Raw genomic sequence first — 23,266 nt, forward strand, 5'->3', positions numbered from 1 at the left:
ATTGCAAAACATAAATCTTACATAAAACCTTTTGTAATTATAAGGATAATTACATGATATATATTAGATATAATCTAAAACAGTCTGCGGGGATTATATACAAATATTCAACTATCCCAGAATTAAACCAGGTCTAAATAAAAAGGAGTGAGTATCACTACAAAGGTTAACTCAGTGGTCCTAATGCTACAGTTTGATATCAGCAAACACCGAGCGCATACATTGATATGACACCACAGCCATGCTATCATTCAAACACTGATAACAGCATAAATCGAATTAAATCGGGACTTGATGAGACCTTCTGAGTATCACTAGAAATATTATAAACAGTCGTCTCCGTACCACATTCACTGTTAGCATAGCACATCCATGTTAGCAGTGTATAAATGGATGGTTTAGCATGTATTAGCACAGGTATCAATAAAGGACTACCGTATTAAATACTTTTACTAACCTCAGGCAGATGGACAGGCGCTCTGCAGGTGGGATTGAGCGCCTGTAGTTGGTGTCTAGGCGGGCGATTCTGGGACCGACCCGGGGAAGCAGGTCCTCAAACTGGCCGAGTGAAAGACGGTGATGTCGCTGGAATCGGCCGTCATCCAGGCGCAGCTCCTGGAGCAAATGGTGAAACTCACCAAACTGCTCATGCCTCTGGAGGACCTGATGGACCCAGGTACGGCGAGGGCGTCTTTTACGCCGCTGCTCTGCTCTCCACAGTACATAGAGAAGGGAGACTCTCTCTTCAAGCGCTAACTCGACAGCTGCCATCTTGCAAAGATACCGGTCTGGCACAACTTCCTCCCACATCCCTCCCACATTTCCGGTTCACGCGCGTCAAAATATCATATTTTGACGCGCGATGGATTTTTCTTGGACACGCGTTGAGGCGCGAATGTGCACGCGTCAAATTAGGGGCGTTTGGGGCGTTTTTGTTCGCGTCCATCGCGTTCGGTGTGAACACACCGTAAGGATAGTTTTGAGTATATTTTGTGTTGTGTGTTTGTAGTAAAGTATCGCCTACTTATCGATATGGTATTGAGCTCCTGTTTGCGATGACCACTTGCTTGGTTTCTAAAGTTTAACACTCACTAAGCAACCTGACATTCAGGGTTTTAAACATTTCCATGGTGACGGTGACCTCCACTAATCAAAGACATCGCTGTTTCAATTTAGGATCGTGGCTTTATTCCTTTTCGTGAATAAAACACGTTTATGTTGAAACGAGGGGGAGCTCATACCATTGTTTCACAGAGCTGTAGCTCATAGTAAGTCTGCATTTAATGGTTACGTAATCGCTCATAGTTATTGGGATTTTTACATCAAAATCTCCCTGCTGAGCTCCGTACTCTATGTAAAGGGTTAGAGTGAGTCAAAACATTAATACCAGAGACCTAGCACACTGTTGTAGGCCCTTGTTAGCTTCAAGCATAACTCCTTAGTTATTTACCGTTTGACGTTTTGTTTTCTTGCTGAGAGTTAGATAAAAGATAAAACTTTCATGCCTCTGTGGTAAATATGAGCAGCGGTTTGGTTTAGCATAAAGACTGAAATCAGGGAAACCACATTCATGGCTCTGTGTAAAATGAGCACTTTGTTTTTCTGTATGATGCAACAAATGAATCACCTCATCAACCCTTCTGAATTTGTCTCAGCTTTTTCCAGAAACAGACACACTGTTCGTCTTCCTGACGCCCTGAGTGAACGCTGCTGCCCTATAGGAATATTATCTACATATATGTGTTATGTACCATAAATTGTATCAGTTTCTTTTGTTAAGGTGATGTTATAACCTTTGGAGTGCTTTACAGTATCTGAAATCTGCAGTTAATGGAGGTAAACAAGGATATTTTTGATTTGAAGCTATTCTGAGATAGAGGAAGGCAGCGTTTTTTTCTATTTTTCTTTTTTTCCTAAACACACCTGCCTTATGTTGTCCCATATTTGGGCGAGCCACAGCTGTTTTCTGGCTCAGAGTGTTTTGCTCGGTGGGGGCCTCCATGTTGTCGAGTGGGCACAATGACCCCGAACAGCAACAGACTGCTGGAGTTGCATTAAAAAAACATTCGCTGTGTTCAGGCAGATATTCATGCAGGGAGACAGACTGGTAGCGAGATGACTGATGCTCGCGCCGTATAATCATTTGCAGGGTTTGATCAGGCTGAGCTGTAAAATTGTGAGTCGGCATTCCTGTGTGGTTTCACACTTTTCATTAGTCATTCAGCTCTTCATTACTTCAGCCTTGGAGGACTCAGACATGCCAGCCTTTCGACATCATCTTCTTATACTCTGCTTCCAAAATTCAGTAATAACCTGCTTTCTTTCTTACTAATATACTTTCTTTGATATACTATACTTTTATATGCATTTTTTTCTTTGGAGATGCAGTATGATGCCCGTGAGATGGAGACGGGGGAAAAACCCAGAGGAAATGAGACACGGGAGGGCTTTAAATTGTGTTGCACTCCTGAAATCTGCTTTTCAGGCTGTATTTGGTGATCCATTGATGCCCCACTTCTTAATCCATTTCATTTAATTCTCTGCAGTTCATCAACAAGGCATCTCTATTTTTTATTCATTCATATTAATGTACTCTTTATTATTTGGATTAGTTCCTCTAGCTATAGTAAAATATAAACCCCCTTCAGCCTCTAGTCTCCTGCTATATCAGCTGTAGTCTCAGCGGGCTGGCCCTGCTCTTGCTCACTTAACCCCTCAGTATTTTGATTTAAGTACGAGGCCCGTCACCGCCCGCCCTCTCTGCCCCTATTCAAATTCTTGGTCTTATTTCCTCATCGTTTCGCTCTTCGACCCGAGCTGTGGTCCTCTCAGCCCTCGGTAATGCTGGGCTCACACTGTGTGATTTTGTCAGTCGCGCGATTCAGCTCCTGCTCAAACTGCACGATTGACTCGCAGGGGTTAGAAGTTCGTAGGTCACGATGCAGGTCTCACACTGTACGACCCGATGCTCTGATGCGACCCGAGTGCTCACACTGTGCGTCCATAAAATGAAGGTTATAACAGAAATTCTGTCGCTCGCTCTCCCTCTCTGTCTTTCACTCACACAGACACGCACACCACCGCCATCAACTTTGCTAAATTGCTAATGAAAAACATTGATCAGGCAGCTGTGATTGAGCAGCAATGTCCATCCAACTATTTTCACGGTTTTTGTGGTCGTGATAATTTTGTGAGGCCACATCGAAAAGGCTCGAATGAGCTTGCCAAAGTTCTACAAGTGCCTCCATCGCTTGTGTCCAGATCACACGCTGCACTGCCGTGCTGCGCAGTCTTTTTCGCTGACGTTTGTGTTTGCGCGTGCGCAGTGTGAGAAACTGCGGTGACACCCTCACGACCAGTGTTGCCAACTTAGCGACTTCGTCGCTATATTTAGCGAGTTTTCAGACCCCCTAGCGACTTTGATGTGAAAGCGCATATCGCTTTTACTCTCAACAAGCAGCGGGTGCTGTAACGCAGTCAGTTCTTCTTTTACTCTTATGCTGTTTTGTGGATCACAAGGTTTAAAACTACTTATAAACACACACACAAAGTAACTCCACCAGAGTGCCTATTTCGGGTCACTTTTGCTGGTCCAAGCCCGGATTAAGGAGCAGGGTTGGAATTGTGACATAAAAAAAAACAATAATTGCTAAAAGAAATTTAATTTGTAGTTCTAAATAAATTCTAAATGCATTTAGGACGTTTTTTACTCACTTTATGTCTCGTCCACGATGTTATTTCTCTCTCCAACAACGTAGGTTACAATTACATTAGCATGACCAATTATGCAAATTAGGTGATGACGTCATTTAGCGACTTCTAGCGACTTTTAGGACAGCCAATAGCGATTTTCCTTACTGAGGAATTGGCAACACTGCTCACGACCAAGCGATTGATGATCGGGAGCTGGTCGTGAGGTGTTAATCGCTTCTCGTTACCCCACGTATACTACACGATGCACGACGCACGATGAAGGCCAAAATCGGGCCGATCGCCAAAACGGTCGCACGACTCAAAAAACGGCTCAAAATGGGCCAAAAATCGCACAGTGTGAGCCCGGCATAACACTGTTGCCGTTGTTTTCCAGGGTCACAGAAATAATCTGGGCCTTTGTTTGAGCCATGCTCCCATTCTCAGTGCTTTGCATGAATGGCACATTATTTTCCTGTTTGCTTCATTGTCTTTAGTTTAGTACTTTCCTAGCTCATGGGTGAAAGTGTGTGTTTTTTGTTTGTCACAGGAAATGAGATTAGCCAAGCAGTTAGCTAGCAGGTAAGCTTAAGCATGTGGGTGTATTCAGAAGGCTGGAGAGATTAGCCTAGATGTTAGCTGTTGTGTGTAGGTTGCAGCCTGTTCTTCTGATTCTGATGACATCTGTCAGGACGTTGCCGCCGGCTGGAATAAGCCAACACATCAGTGTACTGAATGTCTTTGACAAGCTTGTGTTCACTTTTTTTGAATTATCTCTTGCAGCTTGCCAATTACGAGACTCGGATGGAAAATGAAACCCATAAGTTGTTCACTGAATTACCAGTTTATCAATTTATCACCCTCATATATGCTCACACATGCATCAACTGACACACGCACGTTTAAAAAAAGGAGACGTGTGACTCATGCACTTCTGTCTTTTCCTTTGAATTTGGTTTCTTTTCTAACATTAACACTGGAAGTCATTGACATACATAGAGCAGCCTTCACAGAATACCACTTCTGCTTTTGGCAGCATCAGAAGGAGGTCATAAAGATACTTTGTTCCTTCCTGTTAATTTTGTCTGACGCCTCGCTATTTGCATCATAGATAGTAAAGGAAAAATTGCATCACGAGAAAAAGAGAAACGTCTGAGCGCACCTCCTCCGGCGCTCTATGACTGGGTCCTGGATCTCCAGGCTATAGCCATTTTTATATACCGTAGTTTTCGGGTCATAAGCCGCTACTTTTTTCCCCACACTGTGAACACTGTGGCTTATACTGACATGCGGCTAATGCATTTTTTTCATGTGGCCAAAAACATTTTGCCTGGTAACAGTAGACCAATAAAATTGATAAGTAGTATATTAAGTAGTATATATACGGTATATATTTTTACCGGTTGTTAAGAGACGTTGTAATGTTGTTTGTGCACTGTTCCGTAAAAAAAACGCATACGGCTTAAAATCCATATATATATATATATATTCTTCTTCTTTTTTTTTATTAGTCCAAGGCCAATAATAAGTTTGGATTGTTTCACTTCATATTTAGTCCAACATTGACTTACCAGACTTCTTGTTTCACTTCCTGGTTAAAACCACTGATATTTTTATTTTGTGGTAGCAGCACAAGAATCATACATTTACTAAGTTTGCTAACTTTACCATCAGAAGAAACCCTGTTGCTTTCAACTTGTATTTGGTTCTTTCAAACCATATCTGTCTTAATTGTTGATTATGTTTTTATGTTGATGATTTTCAATCCATCCAAAATGATCATTAACTAAACAGACAGCCTGTTTTTTCGTAACTTCTCATCGAATAATCTTCACAATGAAAATCTTCCCCTGCACTAAAACGTTTCTGAAAGGATGTGTTTGTCAATTCGACATGTTTCCAGTCAGCATTCTTTTTTTCTTCTTTGCATCCATTTTGCCTCTTATCTGTCTTCCTGCTGTCTGTCCTCGGCATCTGTGCTGTAATTTCATTTCCTCTCTTGTGCTGTATATTAATTCACGTACTCCCCCACCATCACACGCTCGTGTCAGATGTGCCTTATCTGAGCAGCCTTGTAAATCAGCACTACAAAACTCCAAAGAATGTACACAAATCAGTTTCTCTTACGTCAGTGCGGTTTAAGAGTCTTTTTTTTTTTTTTTTACTGTTGTTCAAGCATTAAGATTAAAGTTTTATCAGAGAGCTGGAGGGAAGCGTCAGAGAAGAAGAGCAAGTAATGGAAAGAATGGAGATTGAGGGTTTGCTTTAGAGCCAGAGGGGATGTACTGTATGGGGTACAGAAGGTAACAGTCTGAGCTGTCACATCATCTCACAGACACAGCTGAGCTATAGTTGGTTTCATGACATAGATAAATGATCATAAAGGGATTTTCTTTATTGTCAAATGTAACACAAGTTTCTGGTCTCTGAGTTTGAGTAGAGTAGGCTGCTAATTCTTCTAAAATTACTTGAAAGCAGGGACTCTATGTAAATGATGCTGAAGAATGGAGTCTGCGGTTGTTGTTTACATATCCCAAAGTGACTTTCTTCTGTCTTCTAATCTGCCCCTCCTGCTTCTTCTTCTTGGCATTTCTCTCCAGTTAGCTTATAGTTATGTTTTTGCCTCGCTCTGTATTATTGCCTTCCCTTCTTTCACTCCTACTCTGAGATACTAGAAATCTCTAGAGATTGGACTTTAGCTCATCTTTTATGCAAATCCACAAAAAGAAAAAAATCTCTCTGCACCTCGACCTCCCAACGTTTATATGATGATTATGTATAGTGTGGTGGAAATTCAAAGACGAGGGGGAAATCTGAGAAGTCCTGACGTTCATTCTAACCGCTGCTAAAAGACGATGCAGAGTGTAAAAAGGGAGCCACTGGCAGTAGTGAGTATAGTTATTAAGTGGAAAAAGTGAAAACTGATTCGCGGGTGTAACAGAGACATTAGAGAGAGATGGTTAATGGTTGTCAATAGGAGAAAAACTACTTTACACCCCTGACATTAAAACTTTTTCATACTTAATTTGACATTTTAGCTTAATTACTTAAGACCTTAGAAAGGATCTCTGTCACCACTGTTGCACGGATGCTTTTAGCTGCTTTCAGCTGCTCCCTCATTTCCCAAGGGACCACCACAGCTGGGTTTAGGTCTCCTCCTGGCCTCCAGCTTGGGATCTTTCATGCATTAAAACAACTGTGTTAACCACTACACCTCAGAGCCACTGTCAACTAGGGGGCCAAGTCCTGTTGATTCTCTCTCGCTCCTTTTATAACTGACATAATTTACTTTTCAAATGGGTCTCAAATAAGTGGATTCATGAGCGAGGTCAAGAGTTCAGAAGACCCTGTGGCCTGACAGAAGTGAACTGAAACTGACTTTACTCCTACACAGCACCCATGCTATCTTGCATAAACAGAGCGCTTTAGGTTGAAGTTGTAAAATGTTGCTTTTTTGTTTCTTTCTTTGGGTTTTGTTTTGTCCTTTCCCCCCCTCTACCTCTTAAAACAGCTTTGATAAGTTCAACTCTTAAGAAGACCCTTTCAACCAAAATAATTACCATACATTACTCTTCTTTCAAAAACAAACAAACAAAAAAAAAATGTTGCTTTGCAGAGTTATTCATACCCTACTAACAATCATCTCAACAATCTGGTTTTTGGCCAGCTCACAGTACAGAGGCACCCCTGGTCAAGATCACAAATGATCTTCTGATGGCAGCCGACTCTGGGTTGCTTCTTGATCTGAGTCCAGTGAAAACATTTCAATTCACAACCTTGCCCAGTTGTTAGTGGTGTTCCCCAGGGTTCTGCCTCAGGCGTCTTTCTATGTATTATTTATCTTTTACTTTTAGGTTACATTATTAGGAAATCTGGTATTCATTTTCATTCTTATGCTGATGACACCCACCTCTACCTGTCCACGCAGCCTAGTTCCACTCTTCCACCTGATTGTGATTGTCTGCTAATTTTCTTAAGTTAAAGAGTGACAAACCGAGGTCCTTCTGGTAGAACGAAAACTTTTTTGAACAAATGTGCTAAGCTCGCTCTGTGCGTTGACACTTCTCACATCGTTCCTCCTTCCCAGATCAAGAGCTTAGTTGCTGTTTTCCATAATGCCTTAAATTTTGAAACGCACATCAATAATATCACTCAGCCTGCATATTTCTACCAATGTGATATTGGTCGGCTTTATACATCCTGTACATCAGTACTGGTTTTCTTGGACGTGCTCTGGTTATATATCATATTTATTAAAGTAATGCCTTCAGAAATCTTAAACTTCTCTGCAGGGTTCAGCTGGTCATAGCCAGAACTCCTTCCATAGAACGTATTACTCATTTCCTTCAGCAGCTGCATTAATTTTAAGATTTTGCTTCTTACTTTCAACTCTTTTCACAGTCTTGCACCTCCATTTTTCTCTCACCTTCTGCACATCACCATTCCTTCCTGTACTCTCCTCTGTTACTCTTATTATACCAGCTGCCTGGCTGTCCACCTTGGGCTTTTGAGCTTTCTACCAAAAAGCTTTCCGCCTTCTTGGGAGCTCTCTCCTGCACCACATTTGCAACATTGATCCTGTCCCTGTCTTTAAAGCCAGCCTGAAAACATCTCTGAAAACATGTCTATGCTGTTTGATTAGTGAATTTTAATTCTATGCTGTCTTGCAGCTGTTATTTTATCCATATTGTGGTTTTGTTAATTGCTCGTAAGTTGTCCTTGCCCATCATGAAAGGTACCAAATGTAATATTAGACGTGAAAATTTAACAGAATATTTCAATAAAATTTGAGTATTTCTGACAGTTCAGGAAAAAAAAAATACTGAACATCAGTGACTGCAGCTTGCAGACAGCAGCATTTATTAGTGCAAACAAAATGAACGCATTTTCTATCCTTCTTTTCTCCAGTGAGCTCGTGGATCATAGACGCCCTGATTCAAAATTGGAATCTGTTGCCACAAGGTGCAAGTAATATAGTGCAATATTAGAGATACAGGTATACATACAAAGCATAAGCACAAAAGTATCCCAGGTAGTCTTTTCCTCTGAAATGCTCAACATTTCAACAGTAACAATAACTCAAGTAATTTAACCTTGTAACTCTTCAGGACCCTGCACTATGCTTGCACGTAATAAAATTGAAATGGAAAATCCCTAACCTTTAACCTCTAACCCTAACCCATCAAACATTTGCTCTTTTGTTGGAGGTTGTTAAAGTTCACTATTTACTAAATCATCATTGGAGGCTGACACGCTGCTCTCGTTGTTGGGCATGTCTGGGCTTTAAACACTGTTCTGCACTGTGCCATTGATATTATGATATCACAATTGTATGTCACAGAAGAATTTACTCTGGTATTATTCCTACCATCACTGTTGTTATACTACACCATTATGCTTGTGATTAAACCATAGACGGCAGATTTAAGTTGTTAGTTAATGAGTGAGTGGTTTCATAGTGACATTTGACCCTCGTAGTGACATCTAGTTCTTTAAAACCAAGATGGCGAAATTATAATTGCTTCAAAACAAGCCTCCAGAAACCCATGGATGATGTTACAGTACAGGGTGGGCCATTTATATGGATACACGTAATAACATGGGAATAGTTGGTGATATTAAAGTCCTGTTTAAACATTGTGAATTGTAAACCCATCTTGAGGAGTTTGCCCCCTCACATATACTAATGTGCCACAAACAGGACTTTAATATCACCAACCATTCCCATGTTATTACGTGTATCCATATAAATGGCCCACCCTGTGCTTAGCTTCTATATTGTCTGCAGATTAAACACAAAATCCACCTTAAATGCCATATTAAGCAGTTAATGAGTAAATTATTACCAACAGTCCATTCTCTTATTCCAGATTGAATAATTACCTGTACAGACAGATGCCAGAAATGATCATTTCTTATTAAGAATGAGAAATTATGTTGTTTTTTTTGTTTGTTTTCGTTTTTTTGTTTGTTTCAGAACCTTCACAGTGGCATGTGGAGTGGAGGGTGTTCAAAAGTCATGGGTTCTGTTTAGAAGCCAGGGGACTGGAAGCCAATATGAAGAAAAATGGCTTAAAAGGATGTTGGCCTTTAAGGAAAGGGAGCTTTGTATAAGAGAGTGAAGCTGACGGGCTGTACTAAGGAAAAGTAATATGGAGCACAGCAGGTTCACTCTAATTAAACTGCTTATATACAAGTGAAACGACCTATAGCCGCTTAAAAACAAGCATACGGTTGGTTTAACAGAAAATGTCTATTTTGTTTTCTGCTCAGAAGTGATTCCCATCGTATAACTTGCGCATAGGTTTAACCTGTGCATGCAACAAAATGTTTCCTTGTAGATTATATTCTCAAGTAAACAATTCGCAATCAGATGAAATAAAGAAGAGCCGAAAACCCTCCCATTTGAGAAGACGGTGCAAAAAAAATGTCACTTTAGAAAGTGTTAAACTGCAGAAAAGTAGAGTCTATCAATAATCTGAAGACATGGGATGGTGAGCTAACAGAAACTTTGACTATTTTTTACCCAAATTGCAGAATTGAAGTCAGAATATAATCACATAGGAGTTGAACAGAGGAGCTTGTGATTTGATGGATTGCAATCAGGGATTTAGAAAGTGGAAACAATTTGAGACTTGTGTGTTAACATCGTGGTTTCCAATACATGCTGAGATGGCTGCTGCTCGCCAAAGCCTCACAGTATAAGCGGATTACTGAGTGGATGTATTTTTCTTTCTTTTGTTGCTTGTTATCTTTATTTTTTTCTATTTGCTGCCAGTCCTCTTTCTTTTATTTTCTTTCCCCCCCTTTTTTTCTTCATTGAACCACTTTTGGGTTTTTTAGGATTGTCAGCAATCAATTTGCCAAAGGTGATTTTGCATTTGTTTGTTTTTTTGTGTGACGGATGTCTCATTTCCTTTGATATAAAGGTGTCCAAGGGTTCTTTGGTATAAAATGAACAAACAAAACAAAACAAAGCAGAAAAATAAAAATTGGTTTGGAAGGTTTGATTAAAAATGTCATGGACCAGATTCACCAGCGCAAACAATAACAGAGGCATTAGCTGACATGCCCTTTTCAGACTTTGGAAACAAACTGTTCGCCCTGAACGTCTTGATTTTCTGATAATATCTGACCCTCCCACTGTGACAAAGTAATTCCATCCTTCTCTTCAGCACTTTCCTGCCTCCTTCTCTCTTGTTTTTTGTTATCTGTGGCAGTAACAACAAGTTACTGCCACACTCACTAATTAGCTTTGATGGAGCAAATTGCAGCTGCTGACAGCCGTCTGATTGGAGAATGGTTTTCATGGAAAATTCTCCTTCCTCTCCACCCTGTAATCACACCCAGTTTTACAAGCAAAATACTCTGTGACCCTCTGCCTTTGTCCAGGAAACAAACCCACGCAATGGCTGAGAAGTCAGGATGAATGTGTATAAAGTTGCTTAGATTTGTACTCTAGGATAGCCTAATAAAAATACTATATAGATTTCACAAATGAGTACTTACTTATTTATGGGTTTGTTGTCATTCTTGAATGATTAAGATGCTGAAATGTACACCTTGACTGCACCACAGCTTTTTTCCTCCTCACTTTTTATTTTACAAACAATCATATTTTTTTGTATTTTCCTTACTACTATTTTTTTCCAAGGTTTTAGATCTTTAAATGCCTTTTAAAGTCATATTTCAAAATTGGGGGTTAACTGTTTTCCACAAGGGTGACCACTTGTTTGGGTAAGGAGGGGATAGTGGTGAGCTGCACATATTTTATTGTTCTGTTGTTGTGTCTTCCATCGGTCCATCCATTCATTCTCTTCCTCTATGTGCAGTGCCCACAATCCCACACTGAAATTCAAACCCTGAAAATACTGGGCTATTAAATATTTCATATAAAACCTGAACCAAATCTAATCTTGTCCTCCTCCTGCTTTCCTTCCCTCCCTTTTCCTCTGTCTCTCTCTCTCCATACAGTGTTGCATAGACAACTATGAGGAGATGGTGAAGCTCTTGTTGGACCGAGGAGCCAGTGTTAACGCTCAGGACAACGAACTGTGGACGCCGCTGCATGCTGCTGCTACCTGTGGCCACGCAGGACTTGTTAAGATACTCATCGCACAGTAAGTCATAAAGATATGATACATCATCATTTCCTGCAGCACAGCCCTTATCTTGTCTGAGATAAAGACCAGCACCACGAAAGTCTAAATATGTTCTTATGAAATCTAATATTTAACTCGTTATGCTTCAGGAAAATTGAGTAATGGCACTGCCTTAGGCTGTAAAAGGTCATGTATGCAGTGAGGAATAGTAGCTCTGTAACAATATGACACCAGATTTTTGCTGGTTTCAGCTCAACGTGTCAGTTCTGGGTAAATATTGAGATCAGCACGTCACAGCATTAAAACAACAAAAATAAACAAACCGAACAGTTGCAGTTCGAGACTGAATGCACCAAAATGTGGTTAATTTGTTAACTATTAGTCATAAAGTTTAAAAGACGTGTTTCATTTCTACTAAACTTCACTTGAATTATTGCAGTTCGTGAGAAGAGGCTTACAGTTATGATATAGTGACAAGATATAAAGATTTCTGTGAACATCAGATGTATGAATAGCTCTACAGGCCACAGAATAAACAATACAATTTGATTTTAGGGTGGGTCTGTTATGGTTTCCCATATTATTGTTCATTTTGTTGTGATAGTGGGCTCATGCTAAGGGACAGATTTTCCCGAGGAGGCTTGAAACGCTGTTTCTAACTTTTTTTTTTTTTGGTGCTCCTGGATCTGTATGATGTTATAAAGAGAGGATTTTAATAATAATAATAATAATAATAATAATAATAATAATAATGATGGATTGCATTTATATAGCGCTTTTCGGGACCCCTCAAAGCACTTTACAATACCACTATTCATTCACTCTCACATTCATACACTGGTGAAGGCAAGCTGAAGGCAGTTGTAGCCACATCTGCCCTGGGGCAGACTGACAGAAGCGAGGCTGCCATATTGCGCCATCGGCCCCTGTGGCCACTTCACCTACCAGTAGGCGGTAGGTGAAGTGTCTTGCCCAAGGACACAACGACCGAGACTGTCTGAGCCAGGGCTCGAACCGGCAACCTTCCGATTACAAGACGAACACTCAACTCTTGAGCCACGATCGCCCTAATATGGAAGCCCCTCCCACCTGCTTTTCAGCTCTTCTGTTTGTAATCAGAAGACCTGGCTTAAAGACACAGGAGCTAAAAGGTTTGCTAAGGGGCCAGTATGAGATAAATGATGGTTATTTTAAACCGTGAGCATAATGAATCCACTTTAGGTTGAAAGTTTAAATTGACCAGCAGTATAATGAATGGCTGTGATGGTTTCCCAGGCAAAAACATGTGCTTACACGATAGTCTAAACTTAATAGCATGGCATATTGTTGCCATGCTGTCAAATATACAGGTATAGCTGCAGCTACTGTCCCCAATGAGCCACAGAGGCAGTTTGGAGGAACCTGAATTTTTCTTGTCCAGACAGATTAGGTTTTTCTGTTCCAAAATCAACAGAAGCAACAATTAATGCTAATGCACCTAACAACTGTGACAAATTATACAAAAAAAGAGTGAAAAACATCGTGGAAATGACACTATCCTCTACTAAAAATCAGTGTTATAATAATATTTGAAGATAAAGCAAACCCACTGAAGGTCAGTAAAGGATAATACTGAATTATTTCCAGCCGCAGGATGTGTAGTGGTTTAATAATGACAGAGATTGAATTATTATCCAACTTTGATATGCAGATGTTGTTAATAATTCAGTAACACTGACCCAAATTCCCATAGGCAAAGATGTCCTTGTTACTGTCTTTGACTGGATGCAAATACGTGTAAGAAGTATAGATGACTCATGAGTTCGCACATTGTGGACATGTTGAATTAGGATTTAATTAGACTGAGTTTATTAGGCTTTAATTGCATCCTAATGAAGCAATAACAGCGAAACACGTGTACACACAAAGAGACAAAACAGGCAAATTAACATACTGCACGTGTACACATTGGTATTGTTTCTTCTTGTTAACATGACGGGTTGAACTGCAGCCTGTATGCAGAGACTTACACACACACACACACACACAAACACACTGCTGCCATCTGTTGACGTGCAGGACTCGTCAAAGCGACCGTGCTGTGACATGGATGAAGTTAAAAACTGCTGAATGAGGCAGTGTCTTTTGTTCTGGGCTGAAAGACGTTAATTAGCTTCTTCAGTTAGTGCTGTGCAATGCACATTTGTTTTGTCATCCCCGTCCAAAGACTTTGAGTTATAGATTGTTAGTTTTCAGCATCTTTGTGTGTTACAGTAGGTCGGGACATGAAAACAGGGCGGTGTTACCCTGATGACTAAAGTTGTTTTGGTTATTTTTAAACTTTTGAGGATCACAGATGGTGCCATGAAATGTAATATATTGAACGCTTTTTCTCATTGAGTCGTTAGCCCTGCATATTGTACATTCAGAGCATTTATTAACTCTGATTGGATTTGTTGAAATATTCATCCGCTCATTTCCCACAGTGGCGCAGATCTGCTGGCAGTCAACTCCGATGGGAACATGCCCTACGACCTGTGTGAAGATGATCCCACGCTGGACATCATTGAGACGGCCATGGCCAACAGAGGTAGAGAATAAATGCTTAAAGGGGAAGTTACTGACAGGAAGGTTAGACAGATGATAAAATCTTTTAGTAAGTTTGGAATCAGATTCAGTCTGTCTGCAGACTGTCAGACTGATAATTGAGAGATTACATAGTTATGCGCAGGAGTAATGATGTTACACAAAGTACGTTTATGTTGGGATTATTCCAATTAAATGCAACTTTAACTTTACCAGCACAGGTGAGTTTTTTTTAACCATCATTGTTTTTGTAAAACATTTCCTTTTTCTTTTTAGACTCACAGTGAACAAGATATTTCCAGGAAAAACAACATTCACTTAGTTCAACCCGTTCATTTCCTTCCCTGATTACATCTGTTCATTCCTGGTCGACAACTGTGTATTTTTCCAAAACATCAGAGGACTTGCCAGAAGAGACTAGCTTGCTAACTCAGCCTCAGCTTCTTAGACTTATTGAAAACACAGCCTACCGCTACCTTACTTTAAAGCTTATGTTTGAAAAGTTAAGTTGTATCCAGTAGGGGTGGGGGAAAAAATCGATACTGTGTAGTATCGTGATATTTTGTTTGCTAATAATGTATCGATACAGGGACAGCAGAAATCGATATTTTGTTACAAAAAAAGGCTTTTGTGCTCTGACTTCAGAGCATGTTGATCCTTTTTCTGAGCAACAATCCTGACATTCCTTCACTGTCCAAATGTGTTTAATGTTTTTTTTTGGCAGCAATAAACATGACAGTTTACTTATTTTAATTTAAGACATTTTTATTGTAATTAAGTTTAAAACTTTTTTATTTAATGTAAAATTATATTTTGTTTTAATTTACTTTCAAATTCTTCAGTTGCTGAATGGGCTGCATAGTTTTCATAAATTGCATAGTTCAGAATAGCTATAATTGTACCAGATGGTTGCGTTCAGTTAAGTTGGACTAGACTGTAATACAAACCGTTCAGTTTGTCAACAATAAAACTGAAATAAGAGAAAGACTGAGTGTGAGACTTTGATATTAGAGAAAATGAATATTGATAAAGTTTACCTTTATGTACAGAGTCTGAATATCGCAAAATATTTTTAAAAATTGCAATAATATTGTATCGTGAGTTGTATGGTGATTCCCACCTCTAGTATCCAGTCTAAAAGTCATTGTCTGGACAGCAAAGTTCATGTATTGCTGTATAGATCTGCTGTTTTAGTCTGAATAAAACTGTGACAGGTGATGTGTGGACTTTAAAGCAGGCAGACACAGTTTAATCAGCTTCCTTGTACTTTAACACTTGGGCTGTGTTGTTACTTTTTGTTACTTTTTTAAGTGTAACAGCTATAAAAAGCAGTCGTTTAAGAGCCCAGGTCTAGCAAAAATTAGAGATGAGAAGGAAGGAAGATGCAAATCTAATTTAACCTTTTCAGCTTGCAGCTTTTGGCAGTCTTAACGTTCTACTTGTCATAAGAACAGATTGCTGAAGAAGATGGCATCAGAGTTGTGACCTGATATCACACGTAGTGTCAGGCCCAGTTTTATGATTGACACTGTGAGGAGCTGAAAGTATTCACAGTTCTCTCTCTCTGTGCCAGCGGGGTGCAGATTAGGATACTGTATATTCATGCTGTGTCACTGTAAACAGCTGCAGACGCCACAGTTTGTCTCTGCGACATGAGTGAAAGAGAGTTCAAGGAGATCAGCGCTGACATAACTGCACATCAGTGATGAAGGAGGGGGAAACTTGTGTTGTTTGCATTTTTGTCTGTTTGTGCGGTGTGAAGAAAGACGCGTACAAAAGCTGTCGAAGCAACAGACAAATTTATTTACACTGGAGTAAAATCAAGCTTCTTAACACGAGCTGCTCTCAGTGTTTTGTTGTTTTCTGGTAAATGGTTACATCCTCAAGCTGGCATGTGTTCTCACGGCTGGGAACAAAACAACAAAAACGAGCAGCAGGGGGTTTTCACTGTCCTATTGTAGAACTGGCTGCAAAACTGTGGCTCATTTCAAATGTCATTTTGCAAAATGCAATTAAAAAGATTGCAAAAAAAATGAATTAATTGCTTTCTGATTACAACATAGTTTAATGGTGTTGCCTTTGGGCCATAGACTAAAACAAAGGCGTCACACAGACCTCCAGTTGTATTAGTAGTTATTAACCAGGAAAAGGGGTACAGTTGGGTTTTTGGCTAACCCTAGTTTCTAGCTTGGTTGGTCTTACTAAGTCCTAACCACTTATGTCTGGTTAGCAAAGCTGGTATGCCAGTATTATACACTTTCGAGGCCAGTCAGCATCCCCTGGCAACCCCTGGTTTCCTGGGGAAAATGTGGCAAGTGGTTGTGGCAGTTTGGTGGATACATGTTGTCATACCAAAAAGCTCCTGTTGCTTATTACAAGGTTTGCATAGAAGAGTTTCACTTGTCTGTAGGGCTGCCACAAACGATTATTTTGATAGTCGACTAGTCACCGATTATTTTTGCGATCAGTCGACTAATCAGATCATCATCCATTGGACATAAAACGTACAGCTTATTGCACCAGCATGCATCTGCTCTTATATAACTATCATTAGCTTACAGCTTTAAGTGTTTAAGGTATGTGCTAACTAAAAATAAAGACAAGATAATAGTTTATTAAATTTTAATGAAATTTGCAGATTGTTTCGGTGAAGTTTAATAAACTCAGCCGTCTTGCTATCTAAAATATAACAGGACACCGGAGTATATTCTCGAGCATCTCACACTTAATCAGTTGTCTGCTTGACGTTTATTCAGCTGTATAAAAACTATAACTTTAATCTCAGCCAAACTGATTTACTCAGGAACAAATAAAATACTAAAAAAAAGGCCAAACAATAAAATGTTTAAGTTATCTAAATTACTTATATATCATGTTTAACCTGAGTAGCGAAAGACAGCGGTGGGTTTGAAAATGATTTGCCGGGAGTCCGGCACGGGCTCTAGTTAGCCTAGCCCCCGGCTAACTATCGAGCTAGTGGGTAACAGAAGTCTCCGAAAACGTCGGAGCGCTTTTGAAAATATGTGGTGTCTTGATAAACTGAGCAGATATTTGAGGTTTACACAGCTACATTCTCGCCTGAAAATATGTTAAACGTTTATTTTGTGACCCAGAAAGAATAATAAGACTAATATTAAAACTAACTAGCTGCCGCCATTGTTGGAAACTGAGCTGGGCTGCGCTGCTTCTTCTTCTTCGGGGTTTAACGGCAGCTGGCATCCTTGTACATGCAATGCTGCCATCTTCTGTTTCAGTCCGTTATTACACTCTTAAATCCTACTACTTATTCCTGCGTCTTTTGGAATCTTACAAAGCTTCAAACGACGCATCGACTATTAAATTAGTCGTCGACAATTTTGATAGTCGACGTAATTGTGACTAGTCGACTAATCGTGGCAGGCCTACTTGTCTGCAAACAAGTGTGATGCAAACCAAAACAGAGACTTTTTGCCTTCAAAGTAAAACGGGTGCTTTACCTTTGCATCCAAAACATATTTCAAAAAGTCCTACTTTTACTTTGAAGGTGAACAGTCCCCAGTTGTCTTCCATGCAAACTACAGGCCACCATGGCAATATCTTAGTGACCAGAGCAATTAGTGCAGCCTACCTATTTGCAAGCAATTTCACGTAGCAACTGCTGTGAAATACCCGGGTACGTGTGGACGTAGCCTTAGTCAGACCCTAGGTATGTGTGGCTTTTCCTGCTTTCTGCTTCTGCATTGATTTTGTTTTTATGGAAGATGCTGTTTTTCCTGTACAGAAGCAGTCTAACAGGCTGTAGCTTCATACTTACTTTATTAAAACGAGTGAGTGTGCAGCACAGTTTCCTTCTAAGTTTTAAAGTGTATTCTTTGCCTCCCGGATCGTACACACATATTAATCTTTCTAACATCTTGTTAACACTGTTAACTTTACCTCCGCTTTAGAGATTCAACAAACATCTTTAAAAAAGACAAAAAACTCAGTAGTGCATGAATCATATCTAATCCTTCTCTTCGAGTCTCATACAGAATAACATAGAAATTATTTCCACATCTGACGTGTTTCAGGACAGCGCGCTGCCTCACAAAAGTCATTGCTTATTCATATGCTCACACCTGCTTGTTTACCAGTACGAGGCGGTTGGTTGGTGTGCTTCACAAATGCTATCAAAAACAAAAAAGTAAAGAAAAGGTGAAATTTTCCTAAGTTGGTTAAGGTGCCCTTCAGCACACTGCTAAATGCCAAATGCATGTGTGGAGCTGGTGTGAGTAAGCAGGAGACTGTAGATGCAGGGTGCCGAAGGCGAGCATCAGGGGTGCTCAGTCATACTTCCCTGGTTTACTAAAGCTCGAGAAGTCCGGTTACTGCACTCGTAAACAAGTTTGCAGTCTTTGAAAATTTGATCTTTTTCAAAGACAGTACAAACAGGATACACGAAGCCACATTGTGTGGATGTGAGGCATTATTGAAAATGCACAGAGACAGAGAGCGGGGGCTCTCAGAGGGAAAACAGACACTTGAAAATGAGGTTCTCAGCTTACAATAGGATCTCTCAAGCTGCAGAAAGCAGATAGCGGTACAGTAGGTGAGAAGAATGATTATTAAGCTGATTAAAAGGAGCGTGGTGCTGCTAATTGCTCCCGTAATGTTCTCAGCACTGTACTGCTGGATAAGACTTCTCTCCCCTGAGACACTGCAGGGATGGGCACACACAGTCAACCTCTCTCCACACACACACACAGACACGCACGCACGCACAGCACTTGATATGCAGCATCGACGGATTCAGTGCTTCCTTGATCCTTCCCCGGAGAGCCCAGTTCATCTGTGATGAGCTGCAGAGATAAGGAGGGGATCTGTGTATCTGGGTAAAATAGAGTGGGGCAGGACACCTTTAATGCATTTTTTTTTTTTAATGCCCAGTCAAATCCACACATGCACTAAAGAAGGGAAGATGGTAACACTTTGTGCATATTTTGAATATCGTTGGCCTGTTCTGCATCGCTATTTGAAAGGAAAAAGTCTCACGATTCCAGTGCAGCAGCAGTCATAGTTCCTCAGGTTGTACTGTGTAGACAGCAAAATTATAGCTTCTTACCTTTTCTCTCTTCTACGGTGGCACATGATGAAATCACTCTGCTGCACAGTAGTTTCACTCTAAGAGCCAAAAATGAACATGCTTCCAGTAAAAGAATACAATAAATCTTAATGGCTTAAGGTTGTGGAATATTGATGAACATGGATGTTGTGTTTTGATGCTGAAATCAGTTCACTTCCCCTGTAACAAACACAAAAATACCACATAATAGTAGAGCTAGACTATCATTGGACAAGCCCCTGCTCTCTGTTTCTTCTGTTCAGGTGTTAAATTCAAATGATCCGGAAAAGTGTTCCAACACCTTCAGTTAGTGAGTAATGAAATCTGATCGGCAGGCTAATGCATACTACTATTCAATGTGCTGAAGCCTGGCACTGCTTCCGGTGAGGGCCTGGAGGTACCTGCTCAGTAATAAGAAAATAATGACATCCCATAGCCTGCTTACACCTTCCAGACGTCCCTTTTCCCTTCTCATCCCTGTGATGCGTTCATGGTGCATACGTAAAGGTGCAGTCGCATCACTTCAAATACAACTTTTCAAACGGCTCAAAACGTAACACCAAACATACAGACTGTTCACAAAATATATCTGAGCTAAATGTAAAGTTGCTCCTTCCCAAGGAGAGAAAAAAAACACTTTAATTGCAGCACTAAAAGAGAGAAAGGAGAGGAAGACGGGAGATTATGTTTAAAAGAAGCTTTGCTGAATAAGTGAATACGTCCTCATTCTTTTTAGTTTTTAAATCAGATATAGTCTAAGTATACTTAGACTATATCTGATTATGCATAGTATACTAATTATACTAAGTATTAGTGTAATACTGTAAATATACTAATTTTGTGTTATTAAAAGGTGTGTGGAAATACCAAGCAGTTAGTGCAGGTCAGCTGGTTAGTTTGCATGTCTTTTATCCTGTCTTCCTTCTCTCACCCCAACCAATCACAGCAGATGGCCCCGCCCCTCCCTGAGCCTGGTTCTGTCAGAGGTTTCTTCCTGTTAAAAGGGAGTTTTTCCTTCCCACTGTTGCCAAAGTGCTGCTCATAGGGGGTCATATGACTGTTGGGTTTTTCTCTGTATGTATTATTGTAGGGTCCACCTTACAATATAGAGCGCCTTGAGGCGACTGATGTTGTGATTTTGTGCTGTATAAATAAAACTGGATTGAATTGAATTATGCAGTATTGGGATAGAAATTTATAGTGATGGACTATGTTTGAGTGGGTACTAGGGTACTGTCACTGGGTGACGTCAAACCTAGCAGGAATTTATATTTATGATAATGATGCTGATTAGACTTACTCACTGAATTTTACATTTTATACTAGTTTTATAGTTTCTAGGGGTTGGAAATCAGCCATGTAGCATGAATAACACCTGCTTATATCATGTGGCCAAATCCACAAAGAGCAGTGAATAAGAAAAAAGACTGGAGCTCAAAAAAATCATTATCATGTGACTTATTTCTAAAACCTATTTCCAAGTAATTAATTCTTCACAAGATTAAGAATAAGTACATTTTCATAATGTAAGTAAAAACAGATACAAGTGGCCTTAAGTGCAGTGACAGCTGTGCAGCCATCACAGCTGTCACTGTCTTTATTACTGTACTATAGGATTGCCATACCAGATATCTGCCATGGTAGCATGGTTACCCTTTACTAGGAACTGCAGACATTTCAGTTTAAGACAGGCTCCTTTCTGTTTAACACTGCAGTTAGGAGCTGTTTAAACAAGTAGCCCCTAAGACAGAAAGGACACTCTGTTGCCTTATGTGCAAAAATATAACTGCTTGTGTATACTTGAATGACATCATATCCTCATGTACTGTATGTTTATACAAGCCTGCTGCATCCATCCACACGCACGCACAAACATTGAACAACTGGTCAATGGTTCTGGGTGAATATTTGACCAGATCTTCTGTCCAACCTCTATGAACTGTTTGGTTTGGTTTTTCCACTACGCCCGATGTTCTTGTCTGTTCTCATTTATATTGTTTACTTAGTTAAATACAGCTTTATAACTCAACAGGGTATTTGAAGCACCTGTGCTAATGTAGTCACATTTACTGCCAGTTATGTACGTTTCCTGAAAAGGCTAAAAACAGGGGGAACTATCCTTTGTTTGATGGTGAGGAATATTTTCTAGATTTGACATCCTTTAATCCTTCTGGGAGTTTTTTTCAGGCTGTGGCGCATCACTGCAGCAAAATCAAAATATGAAAGAGGTAGAATTTGTGACACGAGTATCTGAGAGACTGTTTTCTGACAGAAACAACAGAAAACACAGAAGAAAAACGTTTGCTGGAGGCATGGATTAAATCGACTAAAGGGGCTGTCATTTCCTTGATCCGTGAGCCTTTAAAACCCCTCCAGGTGACTCTGATTGCAAATTCAATCCACCCTTGTAACTCCCTTCATCACGACTGTTAACCTTCACATGCGTGGACACCTGCTAAAACAAAAGAGCGACATTGCAGTAGGAGTTGTGGATGACTGACTGCCATTGCCGTCAGCTTTATGTGACAAATTTATTACTGAGAAAGGTCACAGGGCTGAAATCCTAACAAAGGAAAATGCGCAGTCACATGTGACCTGACTGCTTCTACAATTTATTTCAAGTTAGAAGGATCAGATCCAGGGGAGTGTCCTCTGTAAACAGCATTTTAAGGATGAATGAGAATTCAATTACCCATTTTTTATTTATTTATTTTTGTTAAATTAGGGCAGCGTGTTTACTTTGGTTGTGTAGATATTTTGACCCTGTGCTCCAGATCTCTTCTGAGGTTAATTCACATATTTTGATAGTTACACTGCAAGAATACAAGAGACAGTCTTGACTGACACCTCTTTCAATTAACGCTGAATGTTACTGAGCCGAAGGAGGATAACTTCTTTGCTGAAGTGTGGCAGTCTCAGTATTTAGCCCTGCCTGGCAGCAGGACGATGGATTAAATGAGGAATTTAGAGGGGAAGTGACATCCAGAAACACCTGGGCCAAACCGTCTTTGCAAACAAACCTCTTTGCCAGGACGTGGAAGGACAGCCAGCATGAGAATAAACTACTCTGCTACCTGCAGAAAATGGTCACTTTATACTTTCAGATGCTCAAGTCCAAATGTTTGCAGCTCTGCATTGATTTTCAGTAAATAAATGCATTTTAAAAACTTTCATGTAAAGATTAAATTCACCTTCAACACTAGCATTATTATTTTTTTTATTACAAATACCATTTACCGTATTTCCCGGACTACAAAGCGCACCTGAATATTAGCCGCACAAGCTAAAATCAGGGGGAAATCCTGTTTTGTACATACATTAGCCGCACCTGACTAAAAGCCGCAGGTGTTTCAATGTTGACTTATCATATGTAAGAGAATATGCACAAAGGGAATTGTCAGCAAAGAGATGGCTGTTTGGAGACACACCCCTTTTATTAATATTTTGAAAAACAGGTTACGGGTACATATTTGCATAACTTTTTAGGTATATGTACAAGTAGCGGTAATTACAAGTACCAAACATGTACTGTGCTTCATAAACGAGTAACAAATGTAGTACATAACAATAACCTACAGCACACCAGAAAAATAGATTGGGACTACCTTTTAGGCTCAGGTGCAGTGACACGGCTTTAACAAGAAGAAAAGTCAGTCATTCACCACCATCTTTCTCTTCTTCCACTAAAACCACCAAAGTCCTCTTCTCCAGTGTCGGATACGAACAGGCTCAGGATGGCTTCGTCATCCACTCTCCGCTTCTCTCCTTCGTTGTCACTTTCAAAACCAAACAAATCCTCGTTGTCAGTGTCAGAGTCGAACACCCTCTG

At 40.0% G+C, this 23,266-nt stretch overlaps 1 protein-coding gene and 1 long non-coding RNA gene across 4 annotated transcripts in view; one reads left to right on the forward strand and one right to left on the reverse strand.

Annotated features, from left to right (window-relative positions):
* The window catches only part of LOC148102817 (uncharacterized), a 1,290-nt gene extending 332 nt beyond the window's left edge, over positions 1–958 (reverse strand). Inside the window, exon 1 of the long non-coding RNA XR_015719090.1 lies at positions 458–958. This is a non-coding gene — a long non-coding RNA (uncharacterized LOC148102817). The remainder of the gene's footprint in view (positions 1–457) is intronic.
* Positions 1–23,266, forward strand: part of ppp1r16b (protein phosphatase 1, regulatory subunit 16B) — a 113,714-nt gene that overhangs the window by 75,804 nt on the left and 14,644 nt on the right. For all 3 annotated transcript variants that reach the window (XM_087841013.1, XM_087841015.1, XM_087841014.1), the window contains exons 4-5: positions 11,665–11,810; positions 14,258–14,361. In XM_087841013.1, the coding sequence (XP_087697139.1) occupies positions 11,665–11,810; positions 14,258–14,361 (250 nt within the window). The remainder of the gene's footprint in view (positions 1–11,664; positions 11,811–14,257; positions 14,362–23,266) is intronic.

The sequence above is a fragment of the Neolamprologus brichardi genome, chromosome 5 (assembly GCF_056152115.1).
Source record: "Neolamprologus brichardi isolate AB-2024 chromosome 5, ASM5615211v1, whole genome shotgun sequence".
In the NCBI taxonomy this organism is placed as follows: domain Eukaryota; kingdom Metazoa; phylum Chordata; class Actinopteri; order Cichliformes; family Cichlidae; genus Neolamprologus; species Neolamprologus brichardi.